Source organism: Lepisosteus platostomus, chromosome 14 (assembly GCF_059453375.1).
Source record: "Lepisosteus platostomus isolate fLepPlt1 chromosome 14, fLepPlt1.hap1, whole genome shotgun sequence".
Lineage (NCBI taxonomy): Eukaryota > Metazoa > Chordata > Actinopteri > Semionotiformes > Lepisosteidae > Lepisosteus > Lepisosteus platostomus.
The window spans coordinates 38,771,554-38,790,448 of NC_142624.1; the positions used below are offsets into that span (position 1 = coordinate 38,771,554).

General features: G+C 49.6%; 2 protein-coding genes across 3 annotated transcripts in view; one reads left to right on the forward strand and one right to left on the reverse strand.

Moving 5' to 3' along the window:
- ubxn4 (UBX domain protein 4) lies at positions 1-8,719 on the forward strand. 2 transcript variants are annotated; one of them, XM_088606245.1, is made up of 13 exons: positions 1-201; positions 1,218-1,320; positions 1,669-1,697; positions 1,836-1,954; positions 2,735-2,912; positions 3,153-3,285; positions 3,819-3,873; positions 4,124-4,288; positions 5,616-5,743; positions 6,171-6,273; positions 6,859-6,990; positions 7,531-7,724; positions 8,036-8,719. In XM_088606245.1, the coding sequence occupies exons 1-13, from the start codon at positions 120-122 to the stop codon at positions 8,172-8,174; spliced, it is 1,560 nt and encodes a 519-aa protein (XP_088462371.1). In that variant the 5' UTR covers positions 1-119; the 3' UTR covers positions 8,175-8,719. The 2 variants fall into 2 exon arrangements, with proteins under 2 accessions (XP_088462371.1, XP_088462370.1); XM_088606244.1 differs by having other exon boundaries at positions 2-201; positions 7,528-7,724.
- The window catches only part of parp14rs3 (poly(ADP-ribose) polymerase family member 14-related sequence 3), a 20,055-nt gene continuing 9,106 nt past the window's right edge, over positions 7,947-18,895 (reverse strand). Inside the window, exons 9-26 of the mRNA XM_088606218.1 lie at positions 18,686-18,802; positions 17,704-17,766; positions 17,083-17,259; positions 16,522-16,706; positions 15,957-16,020; positions 15,422-15,565; positions 15,071-15,133; positions 14,551-14,727; positions 14,291-14,463; positions 14,028-14,088; positions 13,807-13,941; positions 13,581-13,643; positions 13,266-13,442; positions 12,497-12,685; positions 11,427-12,044; positions 10,966-11,129; positions 10,583-10,757; positions 7,947-9,942 (exon numbers count right to left, since the gene is read on the reverse strand). Coding sequence (XP_088462344.1) covers positions 9,647-9,942; positions 10,583-10,757; positions 10,966-11,129; positions 11,427-12,044; positions 12,497-12,685; positions 13,266-13,442; positions 13,581-13,643; positions 13,807-13,941; positions 14,028-14,088; positions 14,291-14,463; positions 14,551-14,727; positions 15,071-15,133; positions 15,422-15,565; positions 15,957-16,020; positions 16,522-16,706; positions 17,083-17,259; positions 17,704-17,766; positions 18,686-18,802 — 3,041 coding nt within the window. The 3' untranslated portion in view covers positions 7,947-9,646. The remainder of the gene's footprint in view (positions 9,943-10,582; positions 10,758-10,965; positions 11,130-11,426; positions 12,045-12,496; positions 12,686-13,265; positions 13,443-13,580; positions 13,644-13,806; positions 13,942-14,027; positions 14,089-14,290; positions 14,464-14,550; positions 14,728-15,070; positions 15,134-15,421; positions 15,566-15,956; positions 16,021-16,521; positions 16,707-17,082; positions 17,260-17,703; positions 17,767-18,685; positions 18,803-18,895) is intronic.

The window sequence follows — 18,895 nt, forward strand, 5'->3', positions numbered from 1 at the left end:
GTGCCCTCCGCCGGTGTAACGTAGCCCTGTTCCGTGGTGGGATTGAAGGTTCTGGTAATCACCGATGCGATCAAAGAGCTGCGGCAGAGAGGCGGGGGACTGAAATCGTTTGGTATAAAATGCTCTGGTTTGAGGGCTCGATCCCTGCTGCCATCGCCTCGGCCAAACTGCAAAACTCCGTTTTTGTCGTCGTCATCACAGGTATTTCCCCGACGACGGGCGAGTAAGCCGAGGAGAGTGGGGATCAGGGGCCGGCGGAGAAGCAGGCCCCGTGTCGGGGATCGCGGTGATTCTCACCCCGGGCGCAGGCGAGCCGCGGAGATCAGCCCCCCCTATGGGGGCGACAGCCCGGGCAGGGGGCAAATAGGCACAGCCCACGGGATGTCGATCCCCCGACACCGCGTTTCCAGGCGGGGGGCCCTAACAGGTGGCTGGCGAGCCGAGAGAGAGAGAGGGGGGGTATCGTGACCATTACAGATCAGCTGGCGAAAGCGGGGTTCGTGTATCCGCGACACTGAGCGACAGGACGGTATCGCTTTGTAGCCGGGAACCCCGGGCCGGTGACTTCCTTGTGCTACGTGGGGCTTAGCCATTTGGCGTTTGTCTAACAGCTCACGGAAACTTTTTTTGTTTTTACAAATGCGTTGCATCACGTCAGAATACCGAGGGGCTGGTTTTCCTGTAGTCTGGAGAACAGAACCGTCGTAGGTGGATATTGACGTTGTTGTTGTTGTTGTTGTTGTTGTTTTTTGTCGTTGTTGTTGTGAACAAGGGCGATTCTGCTAGCCCTGGGAAGGGGGTTTAAAGTAAAGAGACGACGCATCTGCTGGTTTGTGTTCGGGGGTTGAGTGTGCAGCATAGCCGACCTTCGACTACCCATCTGTCGGAGGTCGTCACCGTCACAAAACACGCACCTTTCTAAATAATAATAATAATAATATCGATTACTAAAGGGCTCTGCGTGGTGTATTTTGCAGCTGGAGAGTGTTAATGGGCAGCCGCAGTCCAGAAGACTGCAGAGGTGCGGGACCGTGGTTTTGTGATGTACAGAAAAAAAACAAAAAAACGACCATAAATTCTCGTAAAGGGGGGGTAGACGCGGGCACAGCCTCCCTGTCTCGGGTTTTGACGGGCGCTGCAGTGCGTGTGTGTGTGTCATCACCCGGGTGGCACAGCTTTGACTCGGCACTTTTCTAACCGTGGCTTGTGTCCTTCAGGGGATGACGAGCAGTCCACGCAAGTGATCTCCAGCTGGGAAGATGGCCGAGTCACGGAGGCAACGGGCCAGTCCTTTGTTGCGATTAAAATTGATGCCAAGAGGTACAGTATGGTGCCAAATGCAGATGCAGGCCTGGCGCAGTCTGGGATTCAGTTCATCACAGGAGAAGCATCTCCTGCCTGATGTGTAATTACTTACATTCGCTCAGGCTGGGCCCGGTGGTGATCAGGCTGGGCCCGGTTGTGCCAGAGGGCGAATGTCCTCTCAGGATAAGGACTTGTGCATCGTGGCCAGTCCCGGTGACCCGGATGAGAAGCGCTGGTTCGGGAATTTTATGTGAATCTTGTCTCCAGTGGAAGCAGTTGGGGGGGAAACCCAGGTCTGTTACAATCAAGGTTTTGTTTTGTTTTTTGTGGATCACGTATTAATTAAACCTTCTTATTTTTCAGCGAGACCTGTGTGCAATTTTCCGAGATCTGTATCCTTTCACTTTAAGTTGTGTGTTCGTCTTGGGGTCGCTCAGGAAGGCCCCTCTTCCTCCAGCTCTTTGTGGCCCAGTCGAGGCTTTGAGCTGCTGCCCCTGGAAGAACCGTTCTCCTTAACGCCCTTGTTCAAGACCCCGTGGTGTGCATCCCGTCCAGCTTCTTCATAGGCGACAACGGCATTCCTCTGGAGGTCATAGCTGGCAGCGTTCCTGCGGCGGAGCTGGTGAAGAGAATCGAGAAGGTCAAGCAGGTACTTCTGAGCCCGTTTCTCGCGGGACAGGTGCAGCCAGCTCCTTTCGCCCGCAGATATTTCCAGCTTGAGCGTTCGCGTTCTGCTCCAGCACCTGGCTTTCACACAATGTGCACGCCTCGTTCGGACTTCGGCCCAGAAGGGGACGTCCCTGGAAGGGGTGAATACTTTTGCAAGGTGCCTGTACAAGCAGCACGTGGCAAAAGTAAAACGTGATAAAAGATCTGCTGGTTTATTTTTCATTCGTGGATCTCGCCCTTTTGTTCCTTGGATGATCCCAAAGAACCTGCTTGCAAATCCAAGCTGGGTCCCCTTGTTACAGACACCCACCACCCTTTGCTTAAAGAGATGTGTTCTGTTATCAGTCCTGTCTGACTTCCTCATGACCTCCAGTTATGCCCAGCTGTTCTTGTTTTACTGCTAAACATAAAGTAATCCGTTGGGGGTGAATTGATTGGTAACTTTAATGATTTCAAGTGCCTGTGTCAGCCTCTGACTTGATTGCTGTAACCGTTCCTTGTCTGACATTTCTCACTGAAAGCTTTTGAGTAACCTCTTAAGTGAATGCTAATGAGTGTCTTAAATACTGTAAACGAAGTATTAATATTTTTGGAGAATACATTTTGATTCGTAAAACCTGAAGGAAGGTTACAAACAAGAGGTGGGCATTCAGCCAGTCTGGGTCATTTAGCTGCTTGGGTGTCTTTTAACGTTGTTGCTGCCGTTGAGACCGAGTGTCTCCTGGCTGATTGATGAGAATCGCACCCCCGTGTGTCACAGATGCACGCGCAGAGGCAGGGAGGACATGGAGCAGGACCCACGCCCCCGCCTTCCGTCGCCCCGGAAACAGCCACGCCGCAGGAGCCAATCAGTGGCCCTTCGGGAGCCGCTGAGCTAGCCGAGCCCCGCCCACTCGCTGCAGCCGCTGACGGCCCTGCCGCTCCAGCTGCTTCGAAAGGTGAGCTGGCACAGGCCGTCGGGACAGTAAAGCACGAGGAACCCTCAGCCACTCTCCCTGAAACTGTCTTTAAGGCTGGTCAGTGTTCTAGATACGTAGATACTTTATTGATCCCGTGAGGGAAATTGCAGAAAAAGATCTGTACGAGATGAAGAGAAACCAGGGTGCGTGGTTTCTCAGGTGCAGTTAGAAATCTCGCTGTGCGTCTGCTTCTGACTGTTCTTCCTGCTCTTTTGGCAGAGTCCCTGTCCAGGCCTGTGGAGGACAGCACAAGCTCTGGTCAGATAAGTCCAGCAGAGGAGTCAAGCGCCTCACTTGATGATGCATCCGCTGGTTCCCAGCTTGAAGATGATCTTGGTGTAAAGGTTGAAAGGTCAGTTTAAAATGAATGGGGAAGTCTGTTCTGCTCTGTTCCTGTGGCATGTGCCTATAACCCTTGTGCAGAATAGCCTGGTCCTGTACATCTCTGGATCCGCAGTAGTGTTCCAGCATCCTAACAGTGTTGCTGAGGTGCCTGTTGATAGATCGTGTTCAAGTGGAACTAGTATAGTAAGTAGTATTTAAAAAAGACTTCACTTGCATATGTAATCTGTTTGGGTTTGAAATGTGATTATTACAAAGAAAAAAGGTTAATGTGTATTGTGTGAAGTAATTTTCACAATTGGCCTCCCGGGAGAGGATGGCTGCACAGCATTAAAATATCAGGCTACAGCATGTATGCTTGTAGGTTGTTTTTGAAACATCTGTTGAAGCATTTTGACATCTGGCAGTTTGCTTCTGTTAAGGCTGCAGTCGGACAGCCTGTCCCTCTCGCTGCTGTCTCTCTCGGTGTAAGTCTGTAAGCGTGCGGCCCTTGTACTGGACCGGAGAACTGCAGTTTTAAAGGTGGTGCTTTTTTTTTTACAGACTGACAAAGAAACTTGAAGAGAGGCGGGAGCAGAGAAGAAAAGGAGAAGAGGAGGTATTTGTCTTCAGAGAAATCTTGTCTTTAAGAACCTAGGAAGCACAGCATTTCATACATCTCTTACAGTCACCTTACAGCTCTTGATGCTTTCTTGTTGTTGTTCCGTGTCGCTTACAGTCCCTGAAATGTACCCGTGTCAGAGTCCACCTGACGAGACCTTGTCAGAGCGATTTCCTACTTTGGATTCTGGCGATCGGACAAAGAGACTTGTCGATCTTTCATTGAGCTTTTCTTTGCCTTTGAACAGAATGAAATTCAGAAGGAGTTTGAGCGCAGGAGGTTGGGGAAGGAGATGCTGGACTACAAGAGGAAGCGCGAGGGGGAGAACACCAAGCGCATGCTGGAGGAGAGGAATCGAGAGAAAGCGGAGGAAAAAGCAGCAAGGGAGCGCGTCAAGCAGCAGATCGCCCTGGTACGGGACCGCTGCGGCCAGGGAGGTCTAACCAATGGGGGTGGAGCCGAGAGGACTTGTTGGCCTGGGGGTGGGGTCTAACCACTGGGGGCGGAGCCGAGAGGACTTGTTGGCCTGGGGGTGGGGTCTAACCACTGGGGGCGGAGCCGAGAGGACGCGTTGGCCTGGGGGTGGGGTCTAACCACTGGGGGCGGAGCCGAGAGGACGCGTTGGCCTGGGGGTGGGGTCTAACCACTGGGGGCGGAGCCGAGAGGACGCGTTGGCCTGGGGGTGGGGTCTAACCACTGGGGGCGGAGCCGAGAGGACGCGTTGGCCTGGGGGTGGGGTGTAACGACTGGGGGGGCAGAGCCAAGATGATGTGTTGGGCTGGGGGTGGGGGTCTAACCACTGGGGGGTGGAGCCTAGAGGATGTGTTGGGCTGGGGGCGGGGGTCTAACCACTGGGGGCGGAGCCGAGAGGACGCGTTGGCCTGGGGGTGGGGTCTAACCACTGGGGGCGGAGCCGAGAGGACGCGTTGGCCTGGGGGCAGAGCCGAGAGGACGCGTTGGGCTGGGGGTGGGGTGTAACGACTGGGGGGGCAGAGCCAAGATGATGTGTTGGGATGGGGGTGGGGGTCTAACCACTGGGGGGTGGAGCCTAGAGGATGTGTTGGGCTGGGGGCGGGGGTCTAACCAATGGGGGCGGAGCCGAGAGGACGCGTTGGCCTGGGGGTGGGGTCTAACCACTGGGGGCGGAGCCGAGAGGACGAGTTGGCCTGGGGGCAGAGCCGAGAGGACGCGTTGGCCTGGGGGCGGAGCCGAGAGGACGCATTGGGCTGGGGGTGGGGTGTAACGACTGGGGGGGCAGAGCCAAGATGGTGTGTTGGGATGGGGGTGGGGGTCTAACCACTGGGGGGTGGAGCCTAGAGGATGTGTTGGGCTGGGGGCGGGGGTCTAACCACTGGGGGCGGAGCCGAGATGATGTGTTGGGATGGGGGTGGGGGTCTAACCACTGGGGAGTGGAGACGGAGAGGATGCGTTGGGTTGGAGGCTGGGTTGAGGAGGGCATCTGTTGGGCAAGTGGCAGGTTCTAACCACAGGGGGCAGAGTTGGTAATGGCTGTCGTCGGGTTGGAGGTGGAATTGAGGAGGAGACCTCTGGGGGTGGTGCCTTCTGCTAGTTGTGTAGTAAGTAGCTAATTGCGATAGGGATGTCATCCGCCGGTGTCTGGCCATCTTGTCCCACACTCCCTTGCCCTTTGGGTAAATGAAAAGCTGCCCAGCCATGGCATCTGGGCACGTGACCTGTGTTGGTTGGAGTTCACTCGTCATTTCCCTTTGTCCTCCCAGGACCGGGCGGAGCGGGCGGCTCGCTACACGAAGACCAAGGAGGAGATGGACGCCGCGAAGGCAGCTGCTCTGCAGGCCAGGCAGGCTGAGCTGGACGCCAGGAAGGAGTCCTCTCTGAGAGAGAGAAGGTGCAGGACCGCTGCTCCTCGCGTACCGCACACAGCTCGCCTGACCAATGAGTAGTGTTGGTCAGAGCGCCTTGTAAAAGAATAATGCTGCTGTCGCGTGATCAGGTTGGGAAACGGGTGATCAGTTGGTTATGCCTGGAGAATATGTGTAATACTGTTTGCTGTTGGCGAAGAGCTTAGGGAGCAGGACACATGCAGGGCATTGTCTGATCATTGATATTTCCCCATGGCTTGTGATTTCCCATCACTGTGTTCCTGCAAGAGGTGTTTTTTATTAAATTAAATAACTCAAAACAGGAAGACTGTCGCAGGTCACGGTTTAAAACTGACCAGTGCAATGATGCAATGATACAAGCTGTTGTGGGAAGTGGAGAGTACATTGAGCCCACGTCACCCCCAGTAGTAAGTCCTTGCTTTCCTCTCGCAGTGCGATAGCGAGGATACAGTTCCGGCTGCCCGACGGCTCTTTCTTCACCAACCAGTTTCCTTCGGAGAGCCGACTGGAGGAAGCCAGGCAGTTTGCAGCTCAGGTCTGTGTCTTTGTTCGGAGATTTGCTGTGAGCCCATGACATTGAGGTGCTAGACTGAAGTGGATAATGAAAAACCAGCTTAAAAAAATAAATGCTACGGCACATTAGCAAAGTAGCTGGACTTCTGGGCGATCCTGAGAAATGCACTCAAATTCTCATTTAAGAGGAGGCAAATATTATGCGATGGGGTTGCTCTGCTACATTTTCAAAGCTTCGACTTTCGTTAAGGGCAGAAGAGCAGCACAGTAGTAGTGGGCTTTGCTGCCTGCTGCCCTGGTTTAATTCTGGGCCCATGCTGTCTGTGTGGAGTTTATATGGTCTCCCTGCTCTGTGTTGGCATGGGTTTCCTCCCACAGTGACAGACTGGTAGGTTAATTGGCCCCTGTAAAACTGGCCCTGGTGTGAGAGTGTGCGTTGGTGTCTGTCCCGCAGCGGACTGGTGTCCCTTCCAGGGTGTGCCCCGCCTCGTGCCCGTTGCTTGCTGGGATAGGCTCCAGCTCCCCGGGCTGCGACACTGCACTGGATAGAGGTTAGAGAACGGATGGATGGGCTTTCTTTAAATGTGCGCTTTGATTGTCTTTTCAGGAGGTTGGCAATAAATACGGCAATTTCTCACTAGCAACCATGTTCCCCAGAAGGGAGTTCACTGGGGACGACTTCGACAGAACCCTGCTTGAGCTGGAGCTCGCCCCGAGCGCCTCGGTCGTGCTGCTGCCGGTGGGTGTGCAAGTCTGGGGGTGCTGGATGATGTTATTTGTTTCCCAGTTTGGTCAAAGTGCGTTTATTAAATTCACTTTGCAGCACAAGTCCCTTGTAACTCTGTGTTCAGGACTTGTGTTGCACTGAACGTCCAAGGTTTAATTAGAAACTGTCAGGAAGAAGCAGCAGAGAGATGGTGTGTAAGACTGAGAGGGTTTGATATCGGTGAATAATCATGTATTGATCCGTTTGTTTAATGTTGTCACATAAGGCCATGTCATTTGTAATTAACCCTAAGCACATAAAAATGTTTAAGAAAAATTCAGCTGTTGTATACCCCCCCAGGAATAGATTTACCATCTATCCCTTAGTTACAACATCATAAGATCTATACAAGAACAGATTGGGAATGACCCAAGTCTGAGTAAAAGCGTCTGCATTTCAAAGCGTTCCCCGGGGTTGTGTCAGGGGCTCTTCTGAAGCGGCCTGGGGTGAAGTGTGCTGGCCGTGGCAGAGGAGGAAGGGGTTGTGAGAATCCTTTCTGTGCCCTTGCAGCAGACGGGGAGACCCGCGAACACGGTGGTCCAGGCCTCGGGCGGAGGGCTGTGGGCCGTCCTGGGGACACTCTTCTACCCTCTGCTGGCCGTCTGGAGGTTCCTCAGCAGCTTCCTGCTCTCCAGCCCCCCGCCTGCAGGGCCTTCCACGAGACAGGCGCCCCAGCCCTCCACGTCGGCGGCAGCGGAGCCAAAGAGGTGGGTGCGTCTCGGGGTGACCCCGAACCCCCCTCGCCCACCGTCGAGGAGCTGGGGAACCAGACCTCTAGCGAGAGTGTGGTGCTGATGCCCCCGGCATTTCGTGAGGAATTAAAGGAATATCTGCTACAGGAGTTTGCCTTCCAAAGGGAATTGATGTTACAGGGCTCCCAGGAAACAGTTGTACAGTAAAAAAAAAAAACACTTTTAGGAACTTCGAAGGAATTTGGGATATGTGCTTTTATTAAAATACTTAATATTAGATAGTTATTTTCTGATGTTGCTGTTTTTTTCCAAATTGTCTTCCCTAGAGAGACAGTCCGGAAAAGAGTTCTGGAAAAACGTACAGAGGACTTTAAAAAAGATGGAAAGATCTACAGACTAAGGACTCAGGAGGACAATGAGGATGATAACAACACTTGGAATGGAAACTCTACGCAGCAGATGTAGCTTGTTGACACCTACTAATGTGCAATAATTTTTCTTAATCTGTTTTGAGTAATTTGTAATACTGATCAGTAAGGGGTGACTTTTCTGTACAGACCTGGAAATGTGTTTCCACCTCCTTTGCATGGGTTAAAATAATCAAGTGACTCTTGGCTGGCTTGAGCACCAATTTCTTTAGTTTTAATTTGACGCTGATTATCTAACTCTTCCTCATTAGAATATAGAGAAAGCAACCGTGCTTCATTGAAATGCCTGCAAACTGGTGATGAGGAGCCTTGTCTGTGTGGGTATCTTGTGAATTGGGTTGTCATTACAACACACGGCACAGAGTTCCAACGGCTGTGGGATCTGTGAAATGCCTGTAAGTGACGCAGCACGTTTCAACCTCCCGCTGAAGAAGACCAGATTGATTCCGAAACCGATGTGAAGGGATATCATTTAACACGTTTCTTTGATTATGTCCCCTTATGCTTGTATAGTCTTCCTGTAAACAATTGGTATCCTTTACAGCTCCATTCAATTATAGAAATAAAAGGTTTTTCAGCAAATCTCTGCATTTGTTTTTACTTGTTCTGATCTAGTTCTTTGAACAGGGCGATCAGGAGCCTACTGAGTCTCGGAGCTCTCCTGCCCGGCTAATGTGAGGGTTTGAAATGCAATGGTTTGTCATGATTGTAACTACTGGTCATAACTAATTGGTTCTTGCTTTTGTCAGTGGCAGATGTTGCTCTGCATTTCACTGCAAATAGGCTCTTGAAAAATTAATTGGCAAACATTTTTTTTTCTCTTTTTATTGTCATAATCTTGCATACCTGAGATTTCAGTCTTAACAGTAGCACAGAGCCATGAGTAGCCAACAGCAGCTGAGATTTCTGTGATCAGAACTGACTCGAGATTCAATGCTGTGCACTTGAATTTTGCAGAGGCACAAATGAAGTTCTTCCTGAATCAACATAAAAATGGTTAATGCAGTTCATAAAATTAGTTTAAAAAACTACAGTACCAAATGTTGTACAGGCTTTAGTGCTTTGAATTACAGACCACTTAGAAAATTAGAAAAATTATTGCCGGTTAACATACCCAGTATAAGATCAGAAATCCTATGGATGGTCTATATCAGCTTGTTTCTGCTGGCCTGAGTGAGTTTGTTCAGGACAATTTTTTTAAAACTGAGCCTCAAAGCAGGTTGCTAGTCTATATGTGAAAAGCTAAAAAAATGCAGTTTCTTTTAAAACAGGCTAACATTTAATGATGTAAAACTGGGTGCTGAAGAATATTGTTGCCCCTGAGAAATTGCGACTAGCCTGTAATTCCTAAGACAATCAGAGTGTAGACTTGTACAGTGAAAGCTAGAGGCTTGTTAACAGTTAAGAGTGAGAAATAAAGTAACAAGATGTCAACTTTAACAGAAGCACTTCGGTAAGCGTGTAAAAAGAAAAACTGGACTTTTGTGCTGTGCGGATAGGCATAGGCTTTCAAACGACTTTAAACGTTATGAGGTACTCTGGGTAAGCGCCAAAGTCGCAAAATATGACAAATATAAAGGGGGATGCCATTTTGTCCACAGCGCAGTCGCACAGGTCGGAGCAGGGATCGCCGGCGTTGACGGGCGCCGGTTCCTTCATGTCTTCGTGACCTTGGCAGAGTTTTCCTGTCAGGACTCTGGCCCTGTAAATGTATTTGTAGCCCTGCTCATCCGGGTTGGAGTAGGTGTCATCACAGGAGTAATAGGCCTCTTTGGCAAAGTACGTTCCTTGTCCGAACTTTGTAGCTGAAAAAAAAAACAAGCATTTCCGTCTCAGCTTCCAGGCTTCTCCGTCAGAGCTTACGAGAGGCTCATCACACACACCATCTCCAGTTCCAGTATGTGCATGGCTAGAATTTATTTTAATTTGTTGAATATTTAACTCTCAAGTACCATTTTTTAAAACTCCCCTTTCCTGTGCCACCAACCAACAGATATAACTATAAAGCAGTTGTTAGTTTAAATGTCGTTCTAGTCGTTTTCAAGATTTTTTCAAACTTTTTAAAGTTTTTGAGACTTGTTTAGCAATCTTCGGCAGAGCGGTGGCTCTGTGGCTCAGGATCTGCGCCTGTGGCTGGTAGGTTGCCGGTTCAAATCCCACAGCCAGCAGAGGAATCCTACTCTGTTGGGCCCCTGAGCAAGGCCCTTAACCCCAACTGCTCCAGGGGTGCTGTACAATGGCTGACCCTGCGCTCTGACCCCAAGCTTCTCTCCCTGTCTGTGTGTCTCATGGAGAGCAAGCTGGGGTATGTGAAAAGACAATTCTTCATGCAAGTCATTGTAAAGGGTGAATAAAGTGATATTATTATTATTATTATTATTATTTAGTTTTCCCAGTCTTCTACAGGCGACTTGTCACGGATCGGCCAGCAGGTGGCGGTCTTACCGTTTCTCCCACAGAAGCTTCTGTTGAAGCCGGTTCTGTTGATTTTCTGGCAGATATCCTGCGTGGTCCCGTGGTAAAGTATCCTCTCATTCGCCTGGGTGGGGTATTTCCTGTCCACCGCCTGCTTCCTGACGGCGTACCTCTGCCACTGCTCCCGGTTCTGAATTCTCTCAATCTAAATTAAAAAAGAGACGCAGCCGAGCATCCAAATTAGAGCTGTATCATTATTCCCCAGGCTGCCAAGTAATCTTAAAGCCTTTATTTTCTTTCTCTTTGCAGATTCCAGTTTCTGAATCTGTGAGACCTAATGAGAATGAGCCTCAGGCTGATTTTGAAATGCACGTTAATAATACCCTTGGTATTTACTGTTAATACATATTTACCTTTACCACTTCCACTGTCTTCTTTGACTTTTGTACAGCTGCTTTGCTGGATATCACAAACTCCTTTGATATTTTGCAGAATTCCTCAGATTTCACCGAAAGCATAATTATTTCCATGTCTTTTCCCTTCATATCAGTCCATGTCACGGGAAGCTCGATGATGGCTTAAAAAGGCAAAAAACAAGAATTAACAGCGATATAGCCCAAAGCATGGTGGGAACGGGGAACAAGCTGCCCAGCTGTGTTGCTTCGTTCAAGAAATGGCTGGATGAGACACTGAGGCCAATTAACTACCAGCTACAAACCATTTCAAATTCCTCCTCTGCTTTGTAACCCTTCTTACGGCCTTGATAGAGAAGAACATTGCCAACCAACTTTTAAAGAAACTTTCCAGAGCCAAGATTACGTGGAGTTTAGGAGCGGATTTTGATCTGTCCCTACAGCGCATTCGACTGACCCACCTGTCTCCGAATCGGTCAGAGTGGTCCTTTTGATTTTGAGAACATTTCCCTTGCTGTCCGTTTGCTGCATGCTGACGAAATCCACCGTGAACGTCTCGGCGTTGCTCCTGTACACGTGCCTTTTCTCCTTATGGTAGGCCAGTTCCAGCTCGTAATTGATGTGCGCGTCGAGGGCTGTCGTCGTGCCAGATTTCACCACCTCCCAACGGACAATGTTCTTCATCCTCTCTCGGTCCTGCGCCGCGTTTTCTCGCTCCTTGGCCTTCTGGAAGAACCCGCTGATCTCCAGCACCGCTGTCAGAACATCGTCCGTCTTCCCGGTCACGGTCAGCTTGCCAGCCCCTACCTCAAGTCTGACCTCGTGCCTCCTACTCAGGGAGGCTATCTCCTGCTTCTCCTGCTCCAGCAGGGAGTCGAGGTGCGTGGCATCCACTTCCTGGCTGCTGCACTCTCCTGCGAGCAGCTCGTCCAAGCACCTCTTCACCTGGGCGAGAGCCTGTCTGGACGCTCCACACACCTCGACTGTGGCGACGGGGTGTGTGACCAGCTCGGCCAGGCTGCCCAGGCTGGTGTGGGGCACGATGGCAGGGGCTTTTCTCAGCGAAGGATTAACATGCGCTGAAAAGACGGACAAAGGGGAAAACAGTGATGAGAAACGAATCAGATAAGACCTGTTTTATTTCTCGGTTTAAACTACTCGAACATTGCTAACTGTAATGTGATTGGAGATCAGCCTTTCTTTATCGTACCGTAGAAATATTTGCACTGTACTGGAAATGTTGGGCTAATTGTCATTATTAGTGTTCACCTGTTCACAAAATCATTTTGTGATGTGTTATCAGAAGCTGAGAGCCCAGAATCAGCAACCAGCATCAGAAGACAGCTCGGAATACATTGCTACAATGAACAGAAACAAATGATTTTGTTTCCTAAATAGGAATATCCATGAAGCAGACCCTTACATGCTGCCTTCAGGAAATTCAGATACTGATCGATCCTCATCAGTGTTCAGCACCTGTAATTTGTCAAGTCTTTCCATTTCAGTGCGGTGCACTACTCCGGACACTCACCGTGCTGCTTGGGCTGAGGAGTGACTTTCTTAAAACGTTTCATGACCTGTTCAAACTCCGGCATCATCCCGGGCTGGAATATCACCAGACGGATCACGTTCAGCGAAGGCTTATAGTGCTCAAGAGCGAAGAGACCCACGGCATCTATCATGGCAGAGGCCACTTGAGCTGCCCCTAAATTTCCCGCTCCTGGGGGAAAAAAAAAAAACAGCCAATCACTCACACAAGCTCTCAAGGACGACCTGAGGCCCGGGATTGTAAGCAGGGATTTGGGACCGAACTCTTTCGTGCTGGCGACGTTTTGAGCGCACAAACCGAGATCCACATTGCTTTGGTGCAAACTAGTCCTACAATAATTAGCATTTTTCGAAAGTCAAGAACCGCTCGTCTTTCGTTATGATTTCATTAGGGAGAACATCATCCATGAATGAATGCTTGGTGAGAAATGTTTGGCTGAAGCCTTCTGGCCACAGGACATTCAGAGAGGAGGGAACTGGGGGGCAGGGGGGCAGAGGGGCAGGTGTGAGGTGGAGGATGGATGCTGTGGCGAATGTGAAGGGAGGTATTTGTGCTCGATATATAGAGTCAGCTCCTGTGATGATGGTGACGATGAGCTGTGTGAGACTGACGTGTCGTTATCCCTCCTGAACTTTGGTTAATAACTTCTATACAAAAACTGTCTTCAACCCAGCCCACAGAAAGATACTCCCGACATGCAGATGTGAGGAGAATCGCAGGTGAAGGTTCATCTGAAGGTGTTGTTCGTTACCTGTTCCGAGTGCCGGAAAAGATACTGACTGAATCTTCTTGGCTTCGCAGGCTTTCAGCACTTTGCACATGGACACGGTGATGGCGCTCTCTGTTGTCTGCCCCACCATGTGCACGATGTGCTTAGCTGGCAGTTTTCCAGCTCCGGTAAATGCAAAGCCGTCACTTGACAGAGTTCCTGGCAGGCGGGGAAAGGAGGTATTTCAGATACACCATAAGAACCTTTGCAGAATTCGCAGTGCATTATAAAGACCCCCTGTTGGGATGTGTCTGAGCTCCGAAGGTTAGACGGTAAGGCGCTTGATTGGTTACGTACCGAGAGCTGTGCACTCGTCCACCACCGACTGTCCTGCGGCTGTGAGGATGGCCGCAGACACCCCTGCAGGGAGCAAGCGAACACACCGTCACTTTCACCTCGTCTTGCACACAAGCTTGCAAGGTCTGCTCAGTCAGGGCTTCCATCCCAGGTGCCAGAACTGTAAGGACGCCGCCGTTTCGCACTGCCCTGTGACGCAGGTCGATGAAGTAGCCCGCTCGCCTACCTGTGTTTAAATCGAGGGTGGTTGTGGTGCTGCTCACAATGGCATCAGTCCGCTCCTTGGTAATGTCACCACACACTGCCCTCACCTTTATCCGTCCAATCAGTATTTCAATACTGTTCACTGCTGGGGAGGAGCCTGTGGAGTCGAAAGCACGGGAAAGGAATCTTGCGTGTTTGTATCTGTACATACGGCATCTGAAGAAGGAAAAAAATTATCCTCACCATCATCTTCATCTTCAGTCGCCGACTCAGAGCTGTCACTGTCTAAAGCACCAGAAACAACCTGGCACAAGGCACAGGGAAGGAGTTATACAGAGCATGATCACTCAGAAGCACAGTCATCTGTTCAATTTAACACATGATTAAGACGACAAGCACACTTCCTATAATCACAGTAATCATCCGAATCTGAAGCGACATCTGACCAGAAGTCTCTTCGACTGTCAATTCAGCTCAGCTGAATTATCGCCTTGGTTTTTACATACCAGTGTCTTCAGGACCCACTGCTTCAGCCCTTTCAAGACGTCGTTCAGAATGCTGTCCTGTGCCACAACGATGTAGATCAGCTTCAGGACGGAGGGGCTGTGCCGGGACAAGTGGTCCTCAAACCCCTGCAGCATGGCGGCAATGACATCCCCCGCCTGCAGCCCGCCTCTGCCTAAGAAGAGAGGGGCGCCGCCCTGTAAGTCCTGCCACGGCACAGGCACGCCCAAGAGCGCCAGGGCGCCACGAGAGCCGTCCTCACCAGTGCCAACAGCAGGGAAGGAGACGGTGCTGACGCCCCTCCTCTCGCACTCCTGGAGGACCCTCTCCACCTGCGCCCGGACAGCTGCCGGGGACTTGGGCCCCACCATGTGAAGGATGAGGTCACAGTGCAGCGCCCCGCTGCCGGTCACCACCACCCCGTCTTCGGACTGCGGCCCTGCGCCAGGGGAGAGGGACCCGGAGCTCAGACAATCTCCCGGCTTCAGCACGGCGTATACTGCAGCGTACTTGCTCTGACACTCCGCAGCACTACAGCTCAGTATAATTGCATCCCCAGCATTTGACGATCTGATTTAATTTTAGTCCCGATCTGGGTAGCCCAAGCATGTTGATTGCACTGTTTCGCTGCAGTATTTGTTCTATTAGACAGCAAGCTCTTATTTATGCAGAAGTTAAAATAGAAGATTATGTTTCAAATGAAAATTTGCTGAAAGCTTATAAGTCTAATTGTAGTGATGGTCATTAATGGGGTCATTGCATGTATTTTTTTCAGAACTCACCAAATGCTTTACATTCCTCTATGACTGAACTTCCAGCAGCTTTGAATATAGCACCTGAAACTCCTGAAATAAACACATTCGAGTTAATCACACAAAGCAGAAAAAAGTGTGAATTTGACCAGAAATACAATTTCAGACCCAAGTTTAACTTTTCAGGACTTCTAGGAGAGTGATGTTTTAATTATTACCTGGAGTTTATTCCTACTATTCTATTCAGTCTTTTTTAAAAAAAACTTGTAGTGTAGTGTAGTTTGCAAAAAGGAAAAAGGTGATCTAAACTTCCATGTGTGTTGTTGTTTGTATAGGTTTTGTTTCAGAAGCTAAGTTTAAATGATGAATTAACACAGTTACCTCCCATTAAGTTCAGTTCTTTGTTTGTAGAATTGACAATCCCTCTAACAGATTCACAGGTGATATCTCCTTTCTTGACTTCCACTGTAACGTTGCAGACTTTTACTTGAGAAGGGAATTGTGTAGAGGTTACATTCAGGTGTCCTAAAAACAAAAGTGCATTTAGGTTTAGCAACAAAAAGAATCGTACTTACAACTCAGTGAAGACGCTTCTGTATGTGTTAATACTGATATAGAACATTTAATGACGTTTTACTAATGTGTCTTTCATTATTCATATAATAAATAGCAATCGCATGTAAGCCTGGTCTAAATTACTTGCACCCTTTCAAATTAAAAGCCACAATGCTTCTTACAGCTCCAGTTTTATTCTGTTGTAAAGTAACCTCCCCAGAAATACAGTATGCACCTTTCGTTCAAAGAATATTAATTTAAGATTACTGTAGATTTGACAAATCTGCCACAGGCTTCATTGTTGAGTAAAAGACAGGGATGGCGTTTGTGAAAGAGTCTGAAGGCCGAAGGAGAGGCTCACCTTGGCTTGCGGAGAGCTGTGTGGAAAGACTCTGTGCTCCAGCACTGGGAGACTGGGGGCCTGCCTGGATGAAAGACATGTCAGAAAGATGCCGTCAGCACCATGAAAACAGAATGTCCAAACACAGCCGTTACAATTACTGTGTGTCACTACTTCAAATGTAAGGGCTTAATAAATTAGCATTTTTGACTTTTTTCATTGTTTTACCCATATTACCTGCTTTATGTAACCAAATTACGTGGAAATGCCAGTTTGTATTCAACAGACTCCTGTCTGTTCAGCTGCTGTGGGGAGCTGCAGGCTCTGTGCAGGCTCCGAGCAGGCCCATAGCAGCTGAAGACCAGGTACAAGTGGCTCCTGCCTTGTGGATTGTGCTAATCCTTTCCTTCACAGCACCTGCCTAGGGTTCACAGGCAGCAGTGCTCAAACTGGACAGAGGACAGACAGACACAGTTCCCATTCCTCAGACCCCCGATTCACAGGGGTCTCCACCAGAGTCCACCAGCAGGAAAGAGCCCAGAATCCCCAGGCGTGTCGAGGGAGGTGAGAGCCTTCAGACATTTACCTTCGCATTCCCTGGGAGCTTCTGGCCTCTTTGGGCAAAGTAATCTCGGAACGAGTCGTAAACCGGCTGCTCAAAGGCGATGACGCGCACAGACTTTATGCTGGTTGAGCCTGTCTTGGAGAAGTGCTGTTCCAGCCCCTTCAGCATCGCTTCGATGGACTCTTTGTGCCCGATGCCTCCTCGACCTGCAATACGGTGTAACACATCGCCACGATATTCAACGCGGAGCGGGGGGGGAAACAGAAACGCCCAGAACTTCATCACTTTCAGTTCACCTGTGCTGCTCGTCATTATTGGTTTGCCTTGCAGTCAGGTTGGCGTGTTGGTGTTCATTAGATTTACTGCCTTCCTGTACCACAGTACACACAGTGTCATCTGCCCACAGCTATCCCTCTCAAACACAGAGCTCATGGTGGGATACGCGGCACATACACTACGGGAAGTTGACTGAAATCTTGACTGGATCCGGAGAATCTACCTGCCCAAGGAGCCCCGATCTCCTGCAGGTCGGCTCCACGCAGGCGGGCACCCCCTTGCACCCCCCCGCCGGCGAGGCCTCACCTGTCCCGACGGCCGGGAACGAGACGCTGGCGGCGCTCCTGCGCTCGCACTCCTGCGCGGCGCTCTCCACCGACGCGGCGATGCCCGCGGCGGTGGTGGGGCCCACCATGTGCACGATGTGCCGGCACCGGAGCTGCCCCGCCGCCGTGCTCACCACCCCGTCCGCCGGCTGGGCGCCTAGGGCGACAGGGAGGTTCGTCTTCCTTCACAAGTCCGCAGGACCCGCGCTTAACACGTGCGAGCTGAAGCACCGAACACCAACCCCCCCCCCGCCCGGGATGACACATCGAGTACGCATGGAAGACGAGTCACACGCTCTACGTATTCCTTCCCACGCGGAAATAGCGCGGAATAGCGTTCGGTAAATCTGCAAAATATTTGTGCTCCTTACTCTCACTGTGTCAACATCCATGCACACAGCTGCAGCGATGCAGGCGCCCGTGCAGTACTGCACATACATGCACAAGGAGCAGAGCTCCTTCTCAACCTGGACCATGGGTCTGGCATCTCTCTGTTCCAGTTTGTTAGTCACAATATCAGCCTAGCGTCTTTATCAATGTGTCAATTTAGTCAGAAGCTCCATAGCTTGACTGCCAGTCAAACCTGCGCGTGTTCAAGTACCTAGTTTAGCACATTCTTCGACTACAGACTTCCCGGCAGCTTTCAGGATGGCCCCAGAGACACCTGTAATTCAAAACAATAATGTCAGTATGTCAATAGCTAATAATTTACACACTCACAAGCGAGTAAATGGAATATAATTAAATGCCACCGAGTTTGAAAATGATTAATCTGAAAATACTATATCAGTTTAAAAACTTGGTCATTTTTATTTTAACATTTGGGATGCAATCTTTCCCAGCTTCCTGTGGCAGGATAGCGAATCATCATGCCTGATCAAACACAGCAGAGTGCGAAAGTTTAACAACACACATTTTCACTTGAACAACACTCAGAAAACTATCAAAAATATTACATCCATAATCAATCAAATGCTCTTTTACTTAATGAAGTGCTTCACTCTACAGTAGTATAAATATTAAACGATCCATCCATTTTTGAACCACTTTATCCATTTCAGGGTTTCTGGAGCCTCTCAGCAAGCAACGGGCACAAGGCAGGGTACACTCTGGATGGGCTGTCAGTCCATCGCAGTCCATGCCAGCTTATCACTATCATTTTCACTAAGTACTTATTAAATGGAACTGTTAAATATACAGAACATGGAAAGACGAATTTGTTTTTAGTCCATTTTGGTAACAAACTACCATTAGTGGATGTGTGCTTAGAAATTAGAAATGAGACTGGACGCAAGCAGCGTTTAACGGTTTCTGACATGACTAGTGTGACTAATGGGCAAATGACTTATGGGACTCATTGTGTTGCACTGGGATTAGACAGAAACAGAAAGCAAAACTGGGACCAAAACACGAGGCTTGTGATATAACCAAAATAACATTCTTGCTCCACTGTATGAAAACACCACTTTCATAAAATCCTTGTTAATCCCGGTAGCGTTTCATTTGTGGGCAATGCAATCACATTACTGAAACAAACTGAGGGGTCCTTTGAGCTAGTCTCAATTGTTAAAAGAGTTACTTACCAGTGTTCAGGTCCAGAGAGCTGTTAGTCGAGTTCACTATCACATCCACGGTCTCTCTGGTAATGTCTCCCTTCTGGAGAGTAACTGTTACACCTCCGACACTGACACTCGGGGCAGCTGTAGGAGAGACAGACAGGACACACGTGCACACAAAGTAGAAACGTTTTTCTAGGAGACTGTTAGGCACATTTATCTCCCTGGTGTACTCCT

Coding starts and splice junctions, on each gene's coding strand:
- ubxn4 (XM_088606244.1), top strand. CDS start 120: ATGCTCTGGTTTGAGGGCTCGATCCCTGCTGCCATCGCCTCGGCCAAA. Junction 2,913..3,152: donor CGCTCCAGCTGCTTCGAAAG/GTGAGCTGGCAC, acceptor CTCTTTTGGCAG/AGTCCCTGTCCAGGCCTGTG. Junction 5,744..6,170: donor TCCTCTCTGAGAGAGAGAAG/GTGCAGGACCGC, acceptor TTCCTCTCGCAG/TGCGATAGCGAGGATACAGT.